Below are 17,306 nucleotides of genomic sequence, written 5' to 3'. Positions count from 1 at the left end.
CCTTTCTTGTTCTGTCTTAATAAACAAATGGAGCAATGTTGGCACCAAAGGCTTTCAGTCTGTATTGCTCCAAAGTCATGGCCAAGTCAAAGTCATTCCTCTTTAGCTACCGGGCAAGAGGACTGCACCAGGGAATAGAAATGTCCTTATGAGAGCATAGCCTCCCTTCTACCCTAGATGACCCCAGTGTACAACCATACAAAGCCCTCTCCTGGACACATTCCATTAGGACACTGGAACAACTGCTTCATTTCTGCTTAGACAAAATCAGCCCACACTTCTCTTCCTTTGGGCTCATGCCCAGCTGGCCCCACAGTCACCACCTCTTCTGGTGTGTCCACTACTATCACCAGATGCCACTTACCCTTGCTGAGCTGGACCACAAAGTAGCCCCAAGAACTCACAGCCAGATCCAAACACCAGATAACCATATCAAAAACACTGCCAGGGATCTCATTCCTGATGCCAAGGGCCCACTGCAAATTCTATCAGACTTTCATAGCACTAATACCAGTACTCCTCAAGTTATTCTGGAAAGTAAGAAAGGAGAGAACACATTATTTCTTGAATTCAGTTTTAGCCTGATGCCAAAACCAAAGATATCTATCTATCTATCTATCTATCTATCTATCTATCTGCCAACCTCTTAACATATATGTAAAAATTCTCAAATATTTAAAAACTAAATTTGTAATTTTTTTAAAGATACACCATGATCAAGTTGGCTTCATCCCATAGATGCATGGGTCAGTCAATAAACTTAATACACCACACATAGTCAGACTCAAGGACAGAAACCACATGATCATCTCACTAGATTCAGAAAGGGCCTGTGACAAAATCCAACATGTTTCAACATAATAAAGGCAAAATAAACCTACGCTAAATAGAGAAATCCTCAAAGCATTTCCATCCACTAAAACAAAACAAGAATGTCTACTCTCCCTTCTCATGTTGGGTATAGAACTTGGAATCTAACTAGAGTAGAGAGACAAGTGAAGGAGACAAAACAAAAATAGGAAATGTCCAAGAATTAGATGATTTTATACATAAATTACATATGAATTCGATTTTATACAGAAAATACATATTACACACACACATCAGTAACCCCATTATCTGAAAAATACATTCTGCAAAGTAGCAGGATTTAATATTAGCACATAAAAATCAGTAACCTTCTTATATACAAATGCCAGACATAACTGAGAAATAAATCAGGGAAATAATCCCATTCATAATAGTCCTAAAATTAAAAGCTTGCTGGATGGGGGTGGCACACACCTTTAATCCCAGTACTCGGGAGGTAGAGGCAGGGGATCTCTGAATTTAAGGCCAGCCTGATCTACAGAGCAAATTCCAGGATGGCCAGAGCTACACAGAGGAAACCCTATCATGAAAATAATAGTAATGAATTAATAAATAAAAATTTAAAAGCTTAGAATAAATCTAAGGAAATGAAAGACCTGTATATCAAAAACTTCCAGACTCTGAAGAAACAAAAGATGGGGACCCCTCACACGCTCATGGAGTGGTAGGGTTAAGGTTGTGAATATGAGGATCCTACCAAAACACCAATTGGATGCAATCACCATGAAAATTCCAATACAGTTCTCTACGGGAACTGAAAAGCAATCTCAAACTTCATATGGAAACCAACCCAGGATGGCCAAACCATCCTCAGCAGTGAAAGGGCTGCGGAGGGGATCGCCACCCCCAAGCTTAGACCTATACTATGGAGCTACAGCAGTAAAACCAGCAAGGCACTGGCATAAAAAGGCACATTACCCAATGCAGAACTGAGGACCCTGGGAGTTCACACACACACACACCCACCACCATCTGAGTTTTGATAAAGGGAACAAAGATACACACCAGAGGAAAGACATCTTTAATAAATGATACTGCTCAAACTGAAAAGCAGGATGTGGAGTAAACTGGAATCTTATCTCTCACCCTGCCCAGACCTCAACTCCAAATGGATCAAAGGACCTCAGTGTAAGGCATGACACCCTGAATCTGATTGGGGGGGGGGGGGATAAACTTAAAAGCACACAGAAGGACTTTCTGGACAGGACCCCGGCAGTGCAGGCAGTAAAACCAACAATTGATAAATGGGACCTCATAAAACTTAAGGTTTCTGCACAACAAAGAGACAGTATCATTCAAGTGAAAAGACAACTACAGAAGGAGAAAAGTGCTTTACCAGCTACACATCTGGTAGAGAGTTAGTGTCTAGAAGACACAAAGAACTAAAAAAAATCTTAAAACATGGGCTGGGGAGCTAACAGCTCAGCAGTTAGAACACACAGCCATTAGAACCTATGCTCACATACCACACACATAAGCATTAAAAGTCTTTTTAAAAACAAAACAAGGGGTTGGGGATTTAGCTCAGTGGTAGAGCGCTTGCCTAGCACTGGGGGGGGGGGGGGGGACATGACCCTAAACCTCAAAAACAAGCAAGCAAATAAGCCAATCTTTAAAATACAGCAAGGGCTGGGCACTGATTTCCAGGACAGAGAAAACCTGTTTTGAAAAATAAACAAACAAACAAAAACACAGCAAGGAACTAAACAAACTTCTCAAGACATACTGGAGCTGGAGACAGCTCAGCTGTTAAGAGCACTGGCTGCTCTTCCAGAAGACCCAGCTGAATGTGGCTCAAGGTTATCTGTAACTCCAGTTCCAGGGGATCTGACGACCCTTTCTGGCCTCCATAGGCACTACATGTGGTACACAAACAGGCAGACAGAAGACCCAGACACATAAGGGCTAGGCTGGGCAGCGCATGATGGCTCTATTAATCCCAGCTCTTGGTGGGCAGAGGCAGGTGGATCTCTGTGAGGTCATGTCAGCTGGGTCTACACAGAGGACTCCAGAACTGTCAGAAGAGAACCCTGTATCCAAAAAAGAAAAAAACAAAACTAAAAAAAAAAAACAAAAATCCCCACTCTCCAAAAATAAAAATTTTAATGAAATGTCTGAGAAACATGTAGACCACTCTAAGTCATCAGGGAAATGGGGAACAACTTTGAGACTTCAAACACCTTACACCACTCAGAATGGGCAAGGTCTTTAAAAGTATACAGTAGAACATGGCATGACTGTAGAGAAAGGATATCATCCTTTAGTGGTTTGAGTACAAATTGATACAACCACTGTAAATCAGTGTAGCTGGTCCTCAACAAGTGGAGAATAAAGCTACCACATGATCCAGCTACATCATTCTTGGGCATATACCCAAGACTCTAAATCTACTTCTACACGGTGCTTGTTCTTCCATATTAATTGCTCTATTCACAATAACCAGGAAATGGAGACAGCCTAGAAGCCCATCAACTGATGAAAAAAATTCGCTTTTACACAATGGAATTTTCAGTTGTTTTAAAACATCATTCAAGTAATTAGATGCGGCTGGGGCTGGAGATACAGCTGAGCAGTTAGGAGCACTGACTGCACTTCCAGGTCCCGAGTTCAATTCCCAGCAACCACATGGTGGCTCACGACCATCTGTAATGGGATCTGATGTGCTTTTCTGTGCCTAAAGGCCTTTTGAAAAACATTCTGTAGATGTTTTGTTTTGTTTTTTGGCTTTTCGAGACAGGGTTTCTCTGTGTAGCCCTAGCTGTCCTGGAACTCACTTTGTAGACCAGGCTGGCCTCAGAAATCTGCCTGCCTCTGCCTCCCGAGTGCTGGGATTAAAGGTGTGCACCACCATGCCCGACTTGATATGTTTTAATATATACATGTACATATAAGTTTAAATGGAGTTACCCTATATTGAGGTGTTGGCATAATATCCCAACTAGGTAAACACATGCTAGCAAATAATCCCAGAAATGGGTTACCTACTTGAACTGTTAGCCATTGGGTGCCATAAACCCCCAAACATGCAAATTGTTGCTAATGCTCTTGGTTACCCTCCAGAATTGAACAAGACACCACATACTTACATCATCAAACATGGAGATATCAGGTTGGTACTCAACCTGGACGCTTCATCCCTACTGGCTAGCTGGAGAGAAACCCTTATGCAGCTGTGAATCCTGTGAGCTGCAATGACGACTAGCCTGACAAGATATGCCCACAGGTGCATTAGTGGCACAAGCATTATAGGAGGAAGCAACTGCTTTTGTAACAAACAAACAAACAAAAATGGGTTTTCTCTGTGTAGCCCTGACTGTCCTGGAACTCATTCTGTAGACCAGGCTGGCCTTGAACTCAGATTCACCTTTCTCTGCCTCCAAGTGCTGGGATTAAAGTTGCGGGCCACCAAGCCAGGCACCAATCGTTTCCTTGAAAATGAAAATTTTTTTCTTCAATATATCCATGTACAATGTGTGTGACTGGTGCCCTTTGGTGCCCTTGGAAGACATTAGAGCCTCTGGAACTGGAGTTGCAGACAGCAGACAGTTGTAAGCCATGTGGGTTCTAGGAACCCAACCCAATTTAACCCTATTCAAGTAAATGCTCTTAACTGCTGAGCCTTCTCTAGTTGCTCAATCACTTTCTGATTAAATCTAAGGCTTACTCCAGGAAATAGTAGGTGCTGTTAATGGGGCCAAGAATCTGTGGCTATATAGGTCACAGGCTTGAGAAACAAATAAATGAGCATAGGGTAAAAATGACTTTTAATAACATTGCTATACTCATAGGTAGGTGTACTTTTCCACTCTCATCAGAAAAGCTGCTTGCAGATGACAGCTGCTCAACAAGTCCAGAGTGAGGGTGTGTGTGTGGAGTGTTGACCTCTAAGTGGAACATTTCACACCTCTCCATACAAGACTCAGAGATCTTTGAGAAAGAGGGTACACAAAATTTTAAGAGCCAGAGGCAGTACATAACTTGAAGGGAAGGCCGGGCGTGGTGGCGCACACCTTTAATCCCAGCACTTGGGAGGCAGAGGCAGGCGGATTTCTGAGTTCGAGGTCAGCCTGGTCTACAGAGTTCCAGGACAGCCAGGGCTACAGAGAGAAACTGTCTTGAAAAAAAACAAAACAAACAAACAAACAAAAAAAACCATAACTTGAAGGGAAAATGCTTTCAAGACACAATAGGGCATATGAACTCACAGAGACTGTGATGGCATGCACACGACCTGTATAAGCTGAGGAACTACTGTTATTACTGCTACTGGGAGAGGGAGTCGGTTTTCTATGGTAGTGTAACCCCTGGTAGGCGGACCACATTGCAGGGCAGGAACCACACTCCATAATACAATTCAATTCAATGGGTTTAAACAACAACAGAAAACCTTGGGGCTAGGTGGGTGGAGAGGTGAGAGTAAGGATGGATATGGGAGAAAAGGGTGTGTGAATATGATCAAATTTCATTGTATGAAATGCTGAAAGTATTAGTAACACAATGCTGATTACTCAAAAGAAAGTCTGACCTTCAGACCAGGTGCTAGCAGATTCTGAAGGGTCAATACGAAAAGATTTTTCTCATCAGCAAGATCTTTCCATTTTGGTCTGTGAAAATCCTAGCTCTAATAACGTACATTAAAACCAGCTGTATCTAGCTAGGAGTGAAGGTGGCACAGGCCTTTAATCTCAGCACTCAAGAGGCAGAGGCAGGAGAGGTCAAGGCTGCTGGTCTACAGAGCAAGTTCCAGAACAGCCAGGCTATGCAGAGAACCCTGCTCAGTAAGTAAACATTTTAAAAAAGATCAGCTGTTTTAAAGTCAACTGTGACTGCCCTGCGATAGATCAGTGGCTGTAGTGATTTAAAGGACACAATGATGGGCTGGAGATGGCTCAACAGTTAAGAACACTGGCTGCTTTTCCAAAGGACCCAGGGTCAATTCCCAGCACCTAAATGGTAGATCATAATTGACTGTAACTCAGTCCCAGGGTATCTGATGCCCTCTTCTGGCTTCCATAGTGGACTGCAAACACAAGGTACACAGATAAACATGCAGACAAAATAAAGAGAAAGAAAGAAAGAAAGAAAGAAAGAAAGAAAGAAAGAAAGAAAGAAAGAAAGAAAGAAAGAAAGAAAGAAAGAAAGAAAGAAAGAAAGAAAGAAAGAAAGAAAGAAAGAAAGAAAGAAAGAAAGAAAGAAAGAAAGAAAGAAAGAAAGAAAGAAAGAAAGCAAGCAGAATGACACTGGCTACTTTGAATCTCTCAGCTCAGGGTACTCCCTCCCACACTGCAAGAGGCTAGGATCAGATGCAAATTCCACAGAGCTAGGGTCCAGGGCAGAGAAAACTCTAAGGTAACCATTGCAGGCCTGGAAAACAAACAGGCCCTACCTACAGTGTGATGAGTGAGTTACTCCCAAGTGTTTCACTGTCTTGTGTCCTACTGTGGGGTGGCTTCAGTGACTTCTGCCTGGCAGGGTTAATGTTGACAAGAGCCCATGTTTGTTTTCGGTGCTTCTGTGGAAATTATTCCCCCAGTTTTAAACTCTTCTGCAAAATGTCTGATGCTGTTGTCAGTTTTGAACCTCCCACAATGGCTTTGCCTACTTTGTTCCTACTATTAGGCTCTACCTAAGATTTTGTTAGAAAACAGGCATTTCCTTAAAACAAGCTTTGGAAAAACATTTCCTGGGCCCAATACACACGACCCAAACATCACAACTGTACTCATCATGCACTTTAAATATCGGTTTGGTCTTATTACAAGTAATTAAGCTTGTTCTAACATTGTGAACACCCACCCAGCTATATTAGCACATATCCCTTTTAGTATCACCAATTCAGATAGAAAGCCAGCACATGATCTTACTAACTCGATCCTGGCTGACCGTGTTTGGGAGATCTCTGGGTGTAGGGGAAGGATCTGATCCTGGGAGAAAGAAAGTGATGTTAGCTTGGGTCTAGGGCAATGCATGTTCTGAAAGGTCACAGGGAGGAGGCAAAACCAAGGCAACTGGAACAAGGCACCCGTGAGGGAAGCCAGGGCTGGTAGCTCCAGATTTAGAAAGGACTTGGACAGGGACACAGAGATGGCTCAGTAATTACAGCTCTTATAGAGGATCCAGCTTACAACTGCCTGTAGTTCCAGTTCTAGGGGATCTAACAAACACTTCTGGCCTCTGTGGGCTCTAGGCATGTATGCTGTATAGACATACATGCAGGTAAACACTCATATATGTGAAATGTAAAGGGGGGGCAGGTCTGGGATTAAAGCTGTGGGAAGCTTCCCCTTATCTGAGTCCCTAGAGCCACCAAGGGCCTGAAGACAGCACCTGTGGCCTGTGCTGCTCTTCTGAGATAGCCTAGGTGTCCTGGGTTAGTTAGAGTGGCTGTGTGGAACTATCGGGAATTTGTATGGGTTCAAGTGATCCATTTATTTATTTTTTTTCTGAATACAAATGAAAATGTTTATCTTTTTTGATACACAGACTATTTAAAAATAAACCCTCCTAAAAGCACAGGTAAGTGCTAATTCTCCTTGACTATATTCAGGGAAGCACTCTCCCATTATTTAAGAACTTAAATGGGTTGGTGGATAATTATAAAGTACAATCTTGAAGACTAGTAGCCAAGGAAGCATCTTCAAGCAGCTGCCAACCTGTTCATGGGCTCTAATGACTCGCCTGGGGCAGGCTCACCACAGCCTCTCTGCAGACACAAGATGCTAATGTATAAGCACTTTAATCAGCAGTCACCATAGTGTTTGCTCACACTCCACAAGGCAACCTTCAGCTTCACCTGAGCTTATTTCCCAAGACCAACTGGACACCAGCAGTCCAACCCAAGAGCCATTACTTTTCAGGACAAGGCCACCATCTAGGCTGCCTGACCCAAGACGACCAGATGCCCATGGTACTGGGGAGAAGGGCTGTTTCCACTGGAACCCCAAGGCACTTATCTTCTGTTTGCACGAAACATTCCTTTCAGCAGGACGCTCCTCTAGGGCCCTGTTCCCGTCTAGGCGGCCTTCAGCTTCTGCTCTTCCTGTGGAGGGAAAAGGAACTTTGCACCGTTTCATCCTTACTGCTAGCTGCAGCCCCCTCACCCTACACCTGAGAGACAACAGGTGTCATGCTAAAGGAGGCACCTCCATGGCATGAGGCTGCTTCCTGCTTGCCTCTCGCCTGTGTGTGACGGCATTACGAAGGCAAAGGCTCGACTTGCAGAAGCCCTCACCTGGACAGTTTTCTCCAGCTGAGACAAGGCTGTCTCATAACGAGCAACCAGTGGCTGCAGGAGCTTCCTGGGAACCTCATGGTGTATCAGCTCAGGAACCCCAGCTTCTGACACCATCTGAAGGAACTTCCTTTCCTGGAAGGGAGGAGTTTCACGGGAAGGAGTCTGGATCAGGCCGGCATCTGTAGCAGCTTGGATCTACCCAGGACACCTGCTAAGGACTAAACAGTCTTACCTGCACTTTCAAGAGAAGTGTGAATGCCTGTCCAGTTTTCCCGGCTCGGGCTGTTCTCCCAACCCTGAAACCAAGCATGAATGTTTTTGGACAGTGGCTCCTGGCCCAGAGACCTGACAGGACAGTGCCTCTCTTGGCCACACTGTACATGACCATCAGGCAGGGTGATCCTACATAGGATGACCAAGAACCCATAATGTGACCTACCAATGGCCACTGCCAACTACCCCTTACCTGTGCACATAGGTCCTCAGGTATTGTGGGGCATCGTAGTTGATCACCAGCTCCACGCCCTGCACATCAATGCCTCGAGCAGTAGCATCTGTGCTGATAAGGCTGATGAGACACAGGCAGTAGGGATGAGGGCCAGGAACAAAGATCCACCCCTGTGCCTACTCTGCCAGGGTTAGTTCCAAGTCCCTCTTGGAAATCAGCTACTCAGGAACTAGAGGGTTCCAATGACACCCCAACTCTATAGAGTAGGCCCTGTCTGTTTTCCAGGTACTCACAGCTGGATCTTTCCTTGTTCAAACTGCTTCAAGATTTTCTTCCTTTGGCCAGGCCCATAGCGGGAGGAGAATTCAGCCACACTCACACCCCCAAAAGCTTGTGCTAATAGGAAGAGCCTGGGCAGAGTAGAAATAGAAGCCACGTGGTACCAAGGGTCTAGTGTATATTGGCTCTACCCACCTAAGTTCACCTTACCTGTGGGAATTCTCTCGGGAGTTGGTGAAACAAAGAGCCCTTGAGCAGCTCATCTCGAGGACCAGGTGTAAGACAATGAGTGGCTTCGAGCTGAGTCTACATGGCACATAGTGATGCTGTGGGAGATGGACAGCAAGCTGTGAAGCTAGCCAGAAGCCATGGACCTAGGCACCAGCCTGCCCCACCCCCACCCCCCACCCCCAGCCTGCTCCACAGGTCCTCCTTGCTCACCGTGAGCCCCATGGGGAAGGTGTACTTCCCCGAGTTTTCATCTACTTCAGCTGTGTCTTTAGGGCTTTGTTTTCCCAGCCTTGTGGAGAAAAGCCGTGGCTGGTAGAGGCCAAGACGCTGCAGCTTCTCGGGGTCCTGGGTCAGTGTGGCTGAGAACAGCAGCTTCTGCAGAGGCATCTGGGGGATACAGGTGCTGGAAAAGGAATGGCATGTAAGGGTGATAGGATTCCTTGTGCCACCCCATCCCTGTTATAGACAGGGCCAGCCAGGGAGCTGAGAAGGGGAGCAGCACCCGGAGGAGCTGGCCCTCACGCAAGGCAGGGTACCTGGCAGCAGTCACAGCCTGGGGCTGTGTCCTCTGGAGCAGGGCACAGGAACCTGAGGGGCCCTCATTGTAGAAGGCTGCCGCCACCACTCGTGGCAGCCAGGACTGGTGCATGCTGTCTACCATCCGGTCAGCCTCATCAATGATCTACAGCAGACAGAAACAAGACAGCAGACAGAAACAAGGGCCGGATGAAGACTCTCTGCTGAGATCACCCCAGTTAGAAGCCCAGATGTCCAGACAGTGGCCTACCAGGAAGCGGAGCTGCTGGAGGCTGAATCCTGGAGTCTGGTCAATGTGGTCCACCAAGCGGCCAGGTGTGGCCACCACGATGTCAGCCAGGCAACGGAAACCATCTGCTCTGCAAGCCACAGAGACTCAGAGAGAGGAATCGCCTCCCGGGGCCACCTAACACAAAGCCCGTGTGTCAAACACGGACACCACCCCAACCAAAGGACACCAGCTGGGCTGGGGAAGGACCTCTTGAAGAGGCCACCACCTGGCACACCTACGTCTTCTGGACAAGGCTCTCCTGCTCCTTGGCCAGCGACTTCTGTCCAGTCACCAAGGCAACCCGCAGAGGCGTGGTGTCTGTGTAGACGTTGAATACTTTGCTCACCTGCAAAAGGAGTCCAAAGACCTTTGAGTGTGATACAGGCAGTCAAAAGATAAGTAGCGCATATATGCAGGGCGACTAGAGCTGGGGACACAGACTTCTGGACGCAGAGCTAAGATACCTGTTGGGCCAGCTCCTTAGTGGGAAGTACAACCAGTGCTCGGATGTGGCAGACCACGCGATGCAACAGGGCCTGCAGAGACAGAGACCATCTGCACCACTGGGACCCTCCCTGTTGTGCTCCAGCCGGGAATCTGTGCCCTTGTACTCACTTGTACCACGGGAATGACAAAGGCCAGTGTTTTCCCACTGCCTGTTGGGGCAGAAACGCAGAGGTCACTGGGTTGGTAGCCACCTCTGCCTATGAGAAACCCATTGTCCGCACTCTGGAGGAGGGCGGGGATCACAGCTGCCTGCACTGGAAGGAGAGAAGGCAAGGAGTGTGTCAAGCATAGACCGTGATATACCATTTCACCCAGGAATTCTCCAGGACAAAGATGCCACCAGGGCTGGATAAGGCCTCAGGTAATCGTCAAGCACCAACCCAAGAATACGGAAGCTCAATGATCTGATGTGCAGTAGGGACCCCTAAATCATGACCCTGACACTACAGCTCTAACTGCCCAGGGGAAGCTGCCTCAGGGGAGTTCACCCCATCATTTGCCCAAGGCTGAGGCACCTGGAAAGTAGGAAGTGATGCCGTTCGCTCTCAACTGCTTCTGCAGGTCAGGGTGAACCTCAGGGATGTCCTCAATGGGAGTGAGATCCTCAGTGACACTCTTTTTGACACAGCTTGGCTTAGCCAACCATGCTGGCAGGAAAGGCTGAACCTGAAAGCAAGAAGCACAAATGTCCCCCAGAAAGCTCCAGGCTTGTGGAGTCACTAGGAACAAGGAACTACAAAAGAAGAGGCCCTTGCCAGTCTTCCTTCAACCCTTCACCACCACCCACTCTTGCAACCTTTGCATAAGACACCGGGACCAGCAGACACCCTACCCTAGCGCACTAAACACAATCTGGATACTTTGCCCATAAACCCACCGACCCAGCAGACTGTCTCCATGCACCAAGAAATGTTGCTTTCAACAGGGGCAGCCAGGCACACACCACAGGGGCTTATCCCAAAAGTTCTTATCCTTCTCTGGATTTCAGTTTCAAGAGCGTCCATGCATACCTCCCACTTTCAATAGTTAAGGCCACGTAACAAAACAAAATCCCCTCCGGCTAAGAACTGAAGAGTTCCGGGAGGACAAAAAGAACCGCCCACACACTCACTCACCTTCGGTGTCTTCCTTCTTCTTGCAAAGTCCCCCAGCACCCGGCCTGGAGCCGGGGGTCTCTGGACATCCTCCTGAGGGCTCGCACCTCGGTCCTCTGCGCCGGCACTGAGCTCCTCCGGAGCCTCCTCAGCTCTCCCTGAGCGACCTAGCACAAGGTAGAGCAATGTCAACCCCGCAGCACAAGCAAACGGCCTCCGTGCCCCGTCCACACCGCGCACTCGCGGCCCACCTGCGTCCACGTCCTTGTCCGCTTTCCGCCGCTTCGCCCTAGGAGCCTCCGGGTTCGGAGTCGCCGAGCCGCTCACCCGACACCGCCGTCGGGGCCGCCGACGCCGCTTGCCTGCCGCTGCCGACGCCGCTTCCCCTTTCCCGGCCGTTCCGGTGGACTCGAGCTCCGGCTCCCGCTGCTGTCGCTCACGGGCTCTATTCTGAAGCCGCTCGAGCAGCACTCGAGCCCGGCTGCCCGCCTCTACCTCCGTATCCCCCTGCCCCGCAGCCTCGGGGCCCGCGTACCGCGCTATGTGGAACAGCGCCATAGCTGCCGCACGCCGCGGTTCCGCTCCGGCGGTCTCTGATGACGTACGCCGCCCCGCGACCTAGCGGCTCGGGTGACGTCACGGGCGACGTCACGGACGCGACTCCGCTCGGCGCACACGCTGGTTTCCGGCAGCCGCGAGCGGCAGCGGCGGTGGCATGGAGCGGCACCCGGCTTCGGCGGGCTCCAGGCAAGAGCTCGGCCGCCTCCTGGAGGCGGTGCTGACGAGTCGTGGCCAGGCCAACGCGGTGTTCGACATCTTGGCTGTGCTTCAGGTGAGCCGCGCGGGCGGCGGCAGGGGCAGACCTGGGGGCGGCCAGGGGGAAGTCGCGATCGGGCCCGAGCGTCACCTTGTCGGGGCCTCCCCGTCTTCAGTCCGAGGACCCCGAGGAGATCGAGGAAGGAGTGCGCACGTGCAGCCGACTCTTCGGTACCCTGCTGGAGCGGGAAGAGCTGTTCGTGGGCTCGCTGCCGAGCGAAGACACGGCCCTGGCAGGTGGGTGACCTAGAGGGCGTGGGATACTCTCGGCCAGGCACTTCCGGTGGGACGCCTTGTCAACATACGGATGCACCACCACCCCACCCCACCCCACCCCCAGCCAGGGGCCTAGACCATGCAATCTATCTGGGAGGACGACGCGTCAACTCACTGTGGTTCAGGAAGCGAGTTGAGATCCGTGTACATAGACGTTTTGACCCCCCCCCCACACACACACACCGTACCCCCCCGTGTTTTATTTGCGCCATTTCCAAGTTTTATACTGTCTCTGCCCTAGTGTTTGGGAGATCCAGGTTCTGAGGCAAAGCGAGAGGAACTCCGTTTCAATACTCCCTTCCCAGTTTGCAGGGCTCAGAAATTGTCTTTCCCCAGCCCCGATCTGGCATCTTATAGCGCAGGTTTAATAACTGAAGATGAGAGACAGCGGGAAGATGGGGCCGAGTTTGGGACCTTGGTCGGGCTTGGCACACAAGTATCAGTGCGAGTTAGCTCTCCTAACTCTGTCCCCAGGATCCCAGGGAGCCACATACAAATACAAGGTGTGGATGAGACACCGCTACCACAGCTGCTGTAACCGCCTGGAGGAACTCCTGGCCCATCCCACCTTCCAGGTCAAGGTGAGTCTTGAAGCCCAGCTTCTCCTCTCCTCTCCAAAGTACTTCACAGCACAGGGGTAGGTAGGGGCCTTTGATGCGAGCATCTCTTCCCTCACTTGTCTGAGCGACTTCTACCTAGACATCTTTACCCATGTTCTTTGTCTTCCTTGGTTTTTTTTTTTTCACTGTGTGTGGTGACTCATCTGGACCTGAAGTCATAGAGTCTGTAACCCTAGTTCCGGGCAGCGTATCTGCTTTGTACATTGTCACATTTGCCGAGGCACCTCCAAAACTGGGAGGACAAGGGAGTAGTTAGGTGGCCTCCCCTGCAGGCCCACCTTGTGTGCATGCCTCAAGCCAAGTTCTATTTAAGAACTCTGTCCCAGGTCACCATCGTCACACACGTGTAACAGGAGCGAGGTAAGCTGGAGTCTGGCCTCCTTTCTCTCTTGGTTCTTGACCCAGGCCTAAACTTGGTTGTGAGAGTTCCTCCCTGACGTGCTTACGGGGCCTCCTGGAGAGTGGAGGCCTCATGGTCACTCTTCTCTGCATCCCAGGAACTGGCCCTCAAGACGCTCATGAAGTTCGTGCAGCTGGAAGGAGCAAAACCACTGGAGAAGCCCCAGTGGGAAAGCCACTACCTCTTCCCCCGCACACTCTTCAGGGTGAGGCCTTGGTGGGACCTGGAGGACCGTGGTGGCCACCGCCTAAGGCCATCCCATGAGCCAGCAGACTGAACAGATAGTTTGGGGGATTATTCCTGTCTTGTCAGTTGGAGAAGAAATGGCAGACAACTTGGTGGTATGGGGCTTGCGCCATTCTCCTTGGCCAGGCTAGGACCACTCTGTGGGACGAGGTCATTCACCCTCTCTGTCCCCAGGCAGTGGTAGGTGGCCTGCTCACACCAGAGGACGACCACAGCCTGCTTATCTCCCAGTTCCATGAGTACTTGGAATATGACGACATCCGGTACCACACAATGCAGGTGGCTAGTAGCATCATGGCCCGGGCCACCAGCCAGCAACCTGAGGTAAACAGCTGGGTCTCATCACCACCCTGTGTCCTAGCTCCTCAGGGAGGCAGGCAGGTGGCACTAGCCAGCTGCTTAGGTGGGGCTTCCTACAGGTGTCCCTCACCCTCCTGAACAATGCCTTCACATTGCTGTCTGCTGTGAACCTACCTCTCCAAGAGTGTGAACTCACCAACTTCTATGTGAAGCATGCACGTGAGTTCTGGGCACGTTAAGGCCCACGGGAGCCTGTCCCCTCGTAGATGGGCTGCTGAACAGAGTCCCAGTCTATCAGGCTCGCTAGCCACTGTCTTATAAGTTGGTGACCTGTCTTTGCTGTAATTACAGAGACATCAGACAAGTGGAAGGTCGTTCACTTGAAGGTGAGATGCTTTCAGACTTGAGGACCTTCCTTGACATAGGCTTCTCTCTGGGTAGATACAGACAACGTATGTACTCTACTCTCTCAAGCGCTGCCCCTTATGTATGTCGCTATGACCAGCTTCAGACCTTGTCCCTAACCTCTGTGTGCCTTGTCTCTCCTTGTGCTGGCTGAGACATGGCCTTGCAGACTGCCATAGGGCTGCCAGGGTAAAAGGCCCAAAAGGGCCAGGAGGGGCTGGGTATGTCAGGATACACGTACTGCCTGGTCCTGTTACAGGAGCACAAGAAAGCTTTCCAGGAGATGTGGCTTGGCTTCCTCAAGCACAAGGTAGAGTCTAGTGGGTGGGAATGCCGGGTTTGGGTGTGGGGGTGGGGAAAAGGGAAGCGCTTCCCTGACTAACACAATCTCTGCAGCTGCCCCTCAGCCTCTACAAGAAGGTGCTGGTGGCCATGCACGACTCCATTCTGCCCCACTTGGCCCAGCCCACACTCATGATTGACTTCCTCACAAGTGCCTGTGATGTGGGTAAGTGGGGCTTCACCTGGGCTGTTTGTCCAGACTGTGACAGACTAAGCTCCATGCCCTCCTTGCATGTGGTCTTAGGTAGTCACACTATAGGCCGGCCATCTGCAACTATAGCCATCCCTCCCTTGCCTAGGCTCAGGGTGAGCCAGGTGTGGCCTCATGTCTTCCTGTGTTTCTGCAGGTGGTGCCATCAGCCTCCTGGCCTTGAATGGGCTTTTCATCCTAATCCATGAACACAACCTGTGAGTGTCAGACAGGATTGCATTGGTCTGCTCTCCAGCTTCTCTTTGCACCTGCGCTGCTCACCTCGGGGAGGTTGGAGCAGAAGAGGTGCAAGAGGAGGAGGGAGGATGAAGTCCCTTCAACCAGCTCACCTCATGGATCCTCTCTGGTCTCTCCCTCAGGGAGTACCCTGACTTCTACCAGAAGCTCTATGGTCTCCTGGATCCATCCATCTTTCACGTCAAGTACCGAGCCCGTTTCTTCCACTTGGCTGACCTCTTCCTTTCGTCCTCGTGAGTGTGGGGGTTGTCCAGCTCCGTCATCCGTCAGGGTTGCAGTCCTGTTTGGGAAGAAGATGGATGGATGTTGGAGACCTAACTTCTCACACCTGTTGCCCTCCCAGCCACCTCCCTGCCTATCTGGTGGCTGCCTTTGCCAAACGCCTAGCCCGGCTGGCGCTGACAGCACCTCCTGAGGCCCTGCTTATGGTCCTGCCCTTAATCTGCAACCTGCTGCGTAGACACCCTGCCTGCCGAGTTATGGTGCACCGCCCACAGGGCCCTGGTGAGCACATGAATAGCTGGGCATGGTGGCACACACCCTGGCAAGAATCCTTCCTGCCTTCTGAGGCCCAGAAGGCTGGGTAGCAAATTGAAATGGCAGAAGCCTCGATCTGTTTCTAGAGCTAGATGCTGACCCATATGACCCAATGGAGAAGGACCCAGCCAGGAGCCATGCCCTGGAGAGCTGCTTGTGGGAACTGAGGGTGAGTGAGTCACTTGCCTGTCCAGATTCTCCACCAACATATCTACAGCATCCCCAGGGATCTTGGTCACATGGGGCACCATGCCAGGGTGTGCCAAGGAGCTCGGTCACACCACTGGCTCAGGGCTTCAAGGTCCTGCCAGTGTGTCACATGAGGTCCCTCTTAACATCACTGTGTGCTACTCCTAGACCCTCCAGCAGCACTACCACCCTGAGGTGTCGAGGGCCGCCAGTGTCATCAACCAGGTTCTATCTGTCCCTGAGGTCAGCATCGCGCCACTGCTGGAACTTACTGCATATGAGGTGAGTGTCGTGCACAGGGCTGTTGGGTGCGTGCTTCGGGGACCACTGTATCCAGTCCAGGACCAGCGTCTGTCCTTTGCAGATCTTTGAGCAGGACCTGAAGAAGAAGATGCCTGAGTCAGTGCCCCTGGAGTTCATCCCCGCTAAAGGCCTATTGGGTCGACAGGACGACCTCTCTACCCAGTTCTTCTGTCTCGGCTGACCTGGCTGTCGCTTCTCCTAAGAATTGTTTTTGTGTGTATCTGAGACAGCATCTCACTATGTGAGGGTGGCCTGTATCTTGTGGTGCTCCTGCCTCAAGTACTAAAGTTACAAGAGTGCACAACGCCTAGGTTCAAATAAAGGATTTGTTTTAGTTTTGTTTTTTTAGTTTATTTTTTTTTTTGTTTTGTTTTTCCAATGCTTCTCTATGTAGCCCTGGCTGTCCTGGGCCTCTGTAGACCAGTCTAGCCTTAAACCCAATCAGATATCTGACTGCCTCTGCTTTCTGAGTGCTGGGATTAAAGGTGTGTACCACCACTGCCTGGCTAAAATGTTTTTTAAAAGAGAACGTATCTGGCCAATTGGCTCTTGAGCATGGCTAGGATCTGCTAGGCAGGGAGGGGCTTCGAGAGTCCTCTGTCTTTCCTGTAGCCTGCGGGGCAGGACGGGTGACACGGGAGTATTGGGCCCACTTTGTTAGTGGAGCACCCTGCTATATCCAGCTTAGACTCAGATGAGGCAAGGTAGCCAAGGGGAGTCCCGGGACACAGATACACACCATTCCCCTAAGTCGCACTGTTATTCAGGCTCACGTGTTGCTTGTCTACAGGGAAAGGCCTGTGGTGTCTACTCAGTCGAGATCACATACAGCTCATTGACCGACAGGGGACATATATATTTGGCAGTCCCTTAACAGTCAGGAGCTTATATGGTCCTATCATAGCATCCATACACAGCCTCAGAAGACTGGATGGCATGCTGAATGTTGGAGA

General features: G+C 50.1%; 2 protein-coding genes across 4 annotated transcripts; one reads left to right on the top strand and one right to left on the bottom strand.

Moving 5' to 3' along the window:
* Positions 1-7,282: 7,282 nt before the first annotated feature.
* On the bottom strand, positions 7,283-12,039 carry Ddx51 (DEAD-box helicase 51). Of its 3 annotated transcripts, none has more exons than XM_021186895.1 (15): positions 11,723-12,039; positions 11,493-11,629; positions 10,893-11,043; positions 10,486-10,631; positions 10,335-10,406; positions 10,110-10,216; positions 9,850-9,958; positions 9,599-9,744; positions 9,273-9,465; positions 9,042-9,157; positions 8,846-8,962; positions 8,571-8,672; positions 8,337-8,400; positions 8,102-8,236; positions 7,283-7,909 (listed from the first exon to the last, which is right to left on the bottom strand). In XM_021186895.1, exons 1-15 carry the CDS (start codon positions 12,027-12,029, stop codon positions 7,883-7,885), a joined length of 1,929 nt encoding a protein of 642 aa, XP_021042554.1. In that variant the 5' UTR covers positions 12,030-12,039; the 3' UTR covers positions 7,283-7,882. The 3 variants fall into 3 exon arrangements, with proteins under 3 accessions (XP_021042554.1, XP_029389799.1, XP_021042553.1); XM_029533939.1 differs by having other exon boundaries at positions 11,493-11,638; positions 11,723-12,032; XM_021186894.2 differs by having other exon boundaries at positions 11,493-12,032.
* Positions 12,040-12,164: 125 nt separating this feature from the next.
* Positions 12,165-16,746, top strand: Noc4l (nucleolar complex associated 4 homolog). Its single transcript, XM_021187000.2, has 15 exons — positions 12,165-12,303; positions 12,404-12,524; positions 13,038-13,144; positions 13,681-13,788; positions 14,004-14,153; positions 14,249-14,348; positions 14,481-14,515; positions 14,794-14,844; positions 14,931-15,042; positions 15,224-15,284; positions 15,447-15,557; positions 15,668-15,828; positions 15,948-16,030; positions 16,219-16,332; positions 16,415-16,746. The coding sequence occupies exons 1-15, from the start codon at positions 12,187-12,189 to the stop codon at positions 16,532-16,534; spliced, it is 1,551 nt and encodes a 516-aa protein (XP_021042659.1). The 5' UTR covers positions 12,165-12,186; the 3' UTR covers positions 16,535-16,746.
* The last annotated feature ends 560 nt before the right edge of the window (positions 16,747-17,306 follow it).

The sequence above is a fragment of the Mus pahari genome, chromosome 23 (genome assembly GCF_900095145.1).
Source record: "Mus pahari chromosome 23, PAHARI_EIJ_v1.1, whole genome shotgun sequence".
Classification (NCBI taxonomy): Eukaryota; Metazoa; Chordata; class Mammalia; order Rodentia; family Muridae; genus Mus; species Mus pahari.
The sequence above is the reverse complement of the archived record's forward strand: the minus strand, read 5'-3'. Positions and strand labels throughout refer to the sequence as shown.

What these genes read in the sequence shown, in the direction of transcription:
- Noc4l (XM_021187000.2), top strand. Translation starts at nt 12,187, where the DNA reads ATGGAGCGGCACCCGGCTTCGGCGGGCTCCAGGCAAGAGCTCGGCCGC. An exon ending in CGAAGACACGGCCCTGGCAG is followed by an intron (nt 12,525 to 13,037) that starts GTGGGTGACCTA and finishes CTCTGTCCCCAG; the next exon opens with GATCCCAGGGAGCCACATAC. An exon ending in GGAAGGTCGTTCACTTGAAG is followed by an intron (nt 14,516 to 14,793) that starts GTGAGATGCTTT and finishes GTCCTGTTACAG; the next exon opens with GAGCACAAGAAAGCTTTCCA.
- Ddx51 (XM_021186894.2), bottom strand. Translation starts at nt 12,029, where the DNA reads ATGGCGCTGTTCCACATAGCGCGGTACGCGGGCCCCGAGGCTGCGGGG. An exon ending in CAGGCTGTGACTGCTGCCAG is followed by an intron (nt 9,466 to 9,598) that starts GTACCCTGCCTT and finishes TTCCTTTTCCAG; the next exon opens with CACCTGTATCCCCCAGATGC. An exon ending in GAACAAGGAAAGATCCAGCT is followed by an intron (nt 8,673 to 8,845) that starts GTGAGTACCTGG and finishes GTGTCTCATCAG; the next exon opens with CCTTATCAGCACAGATGCTA.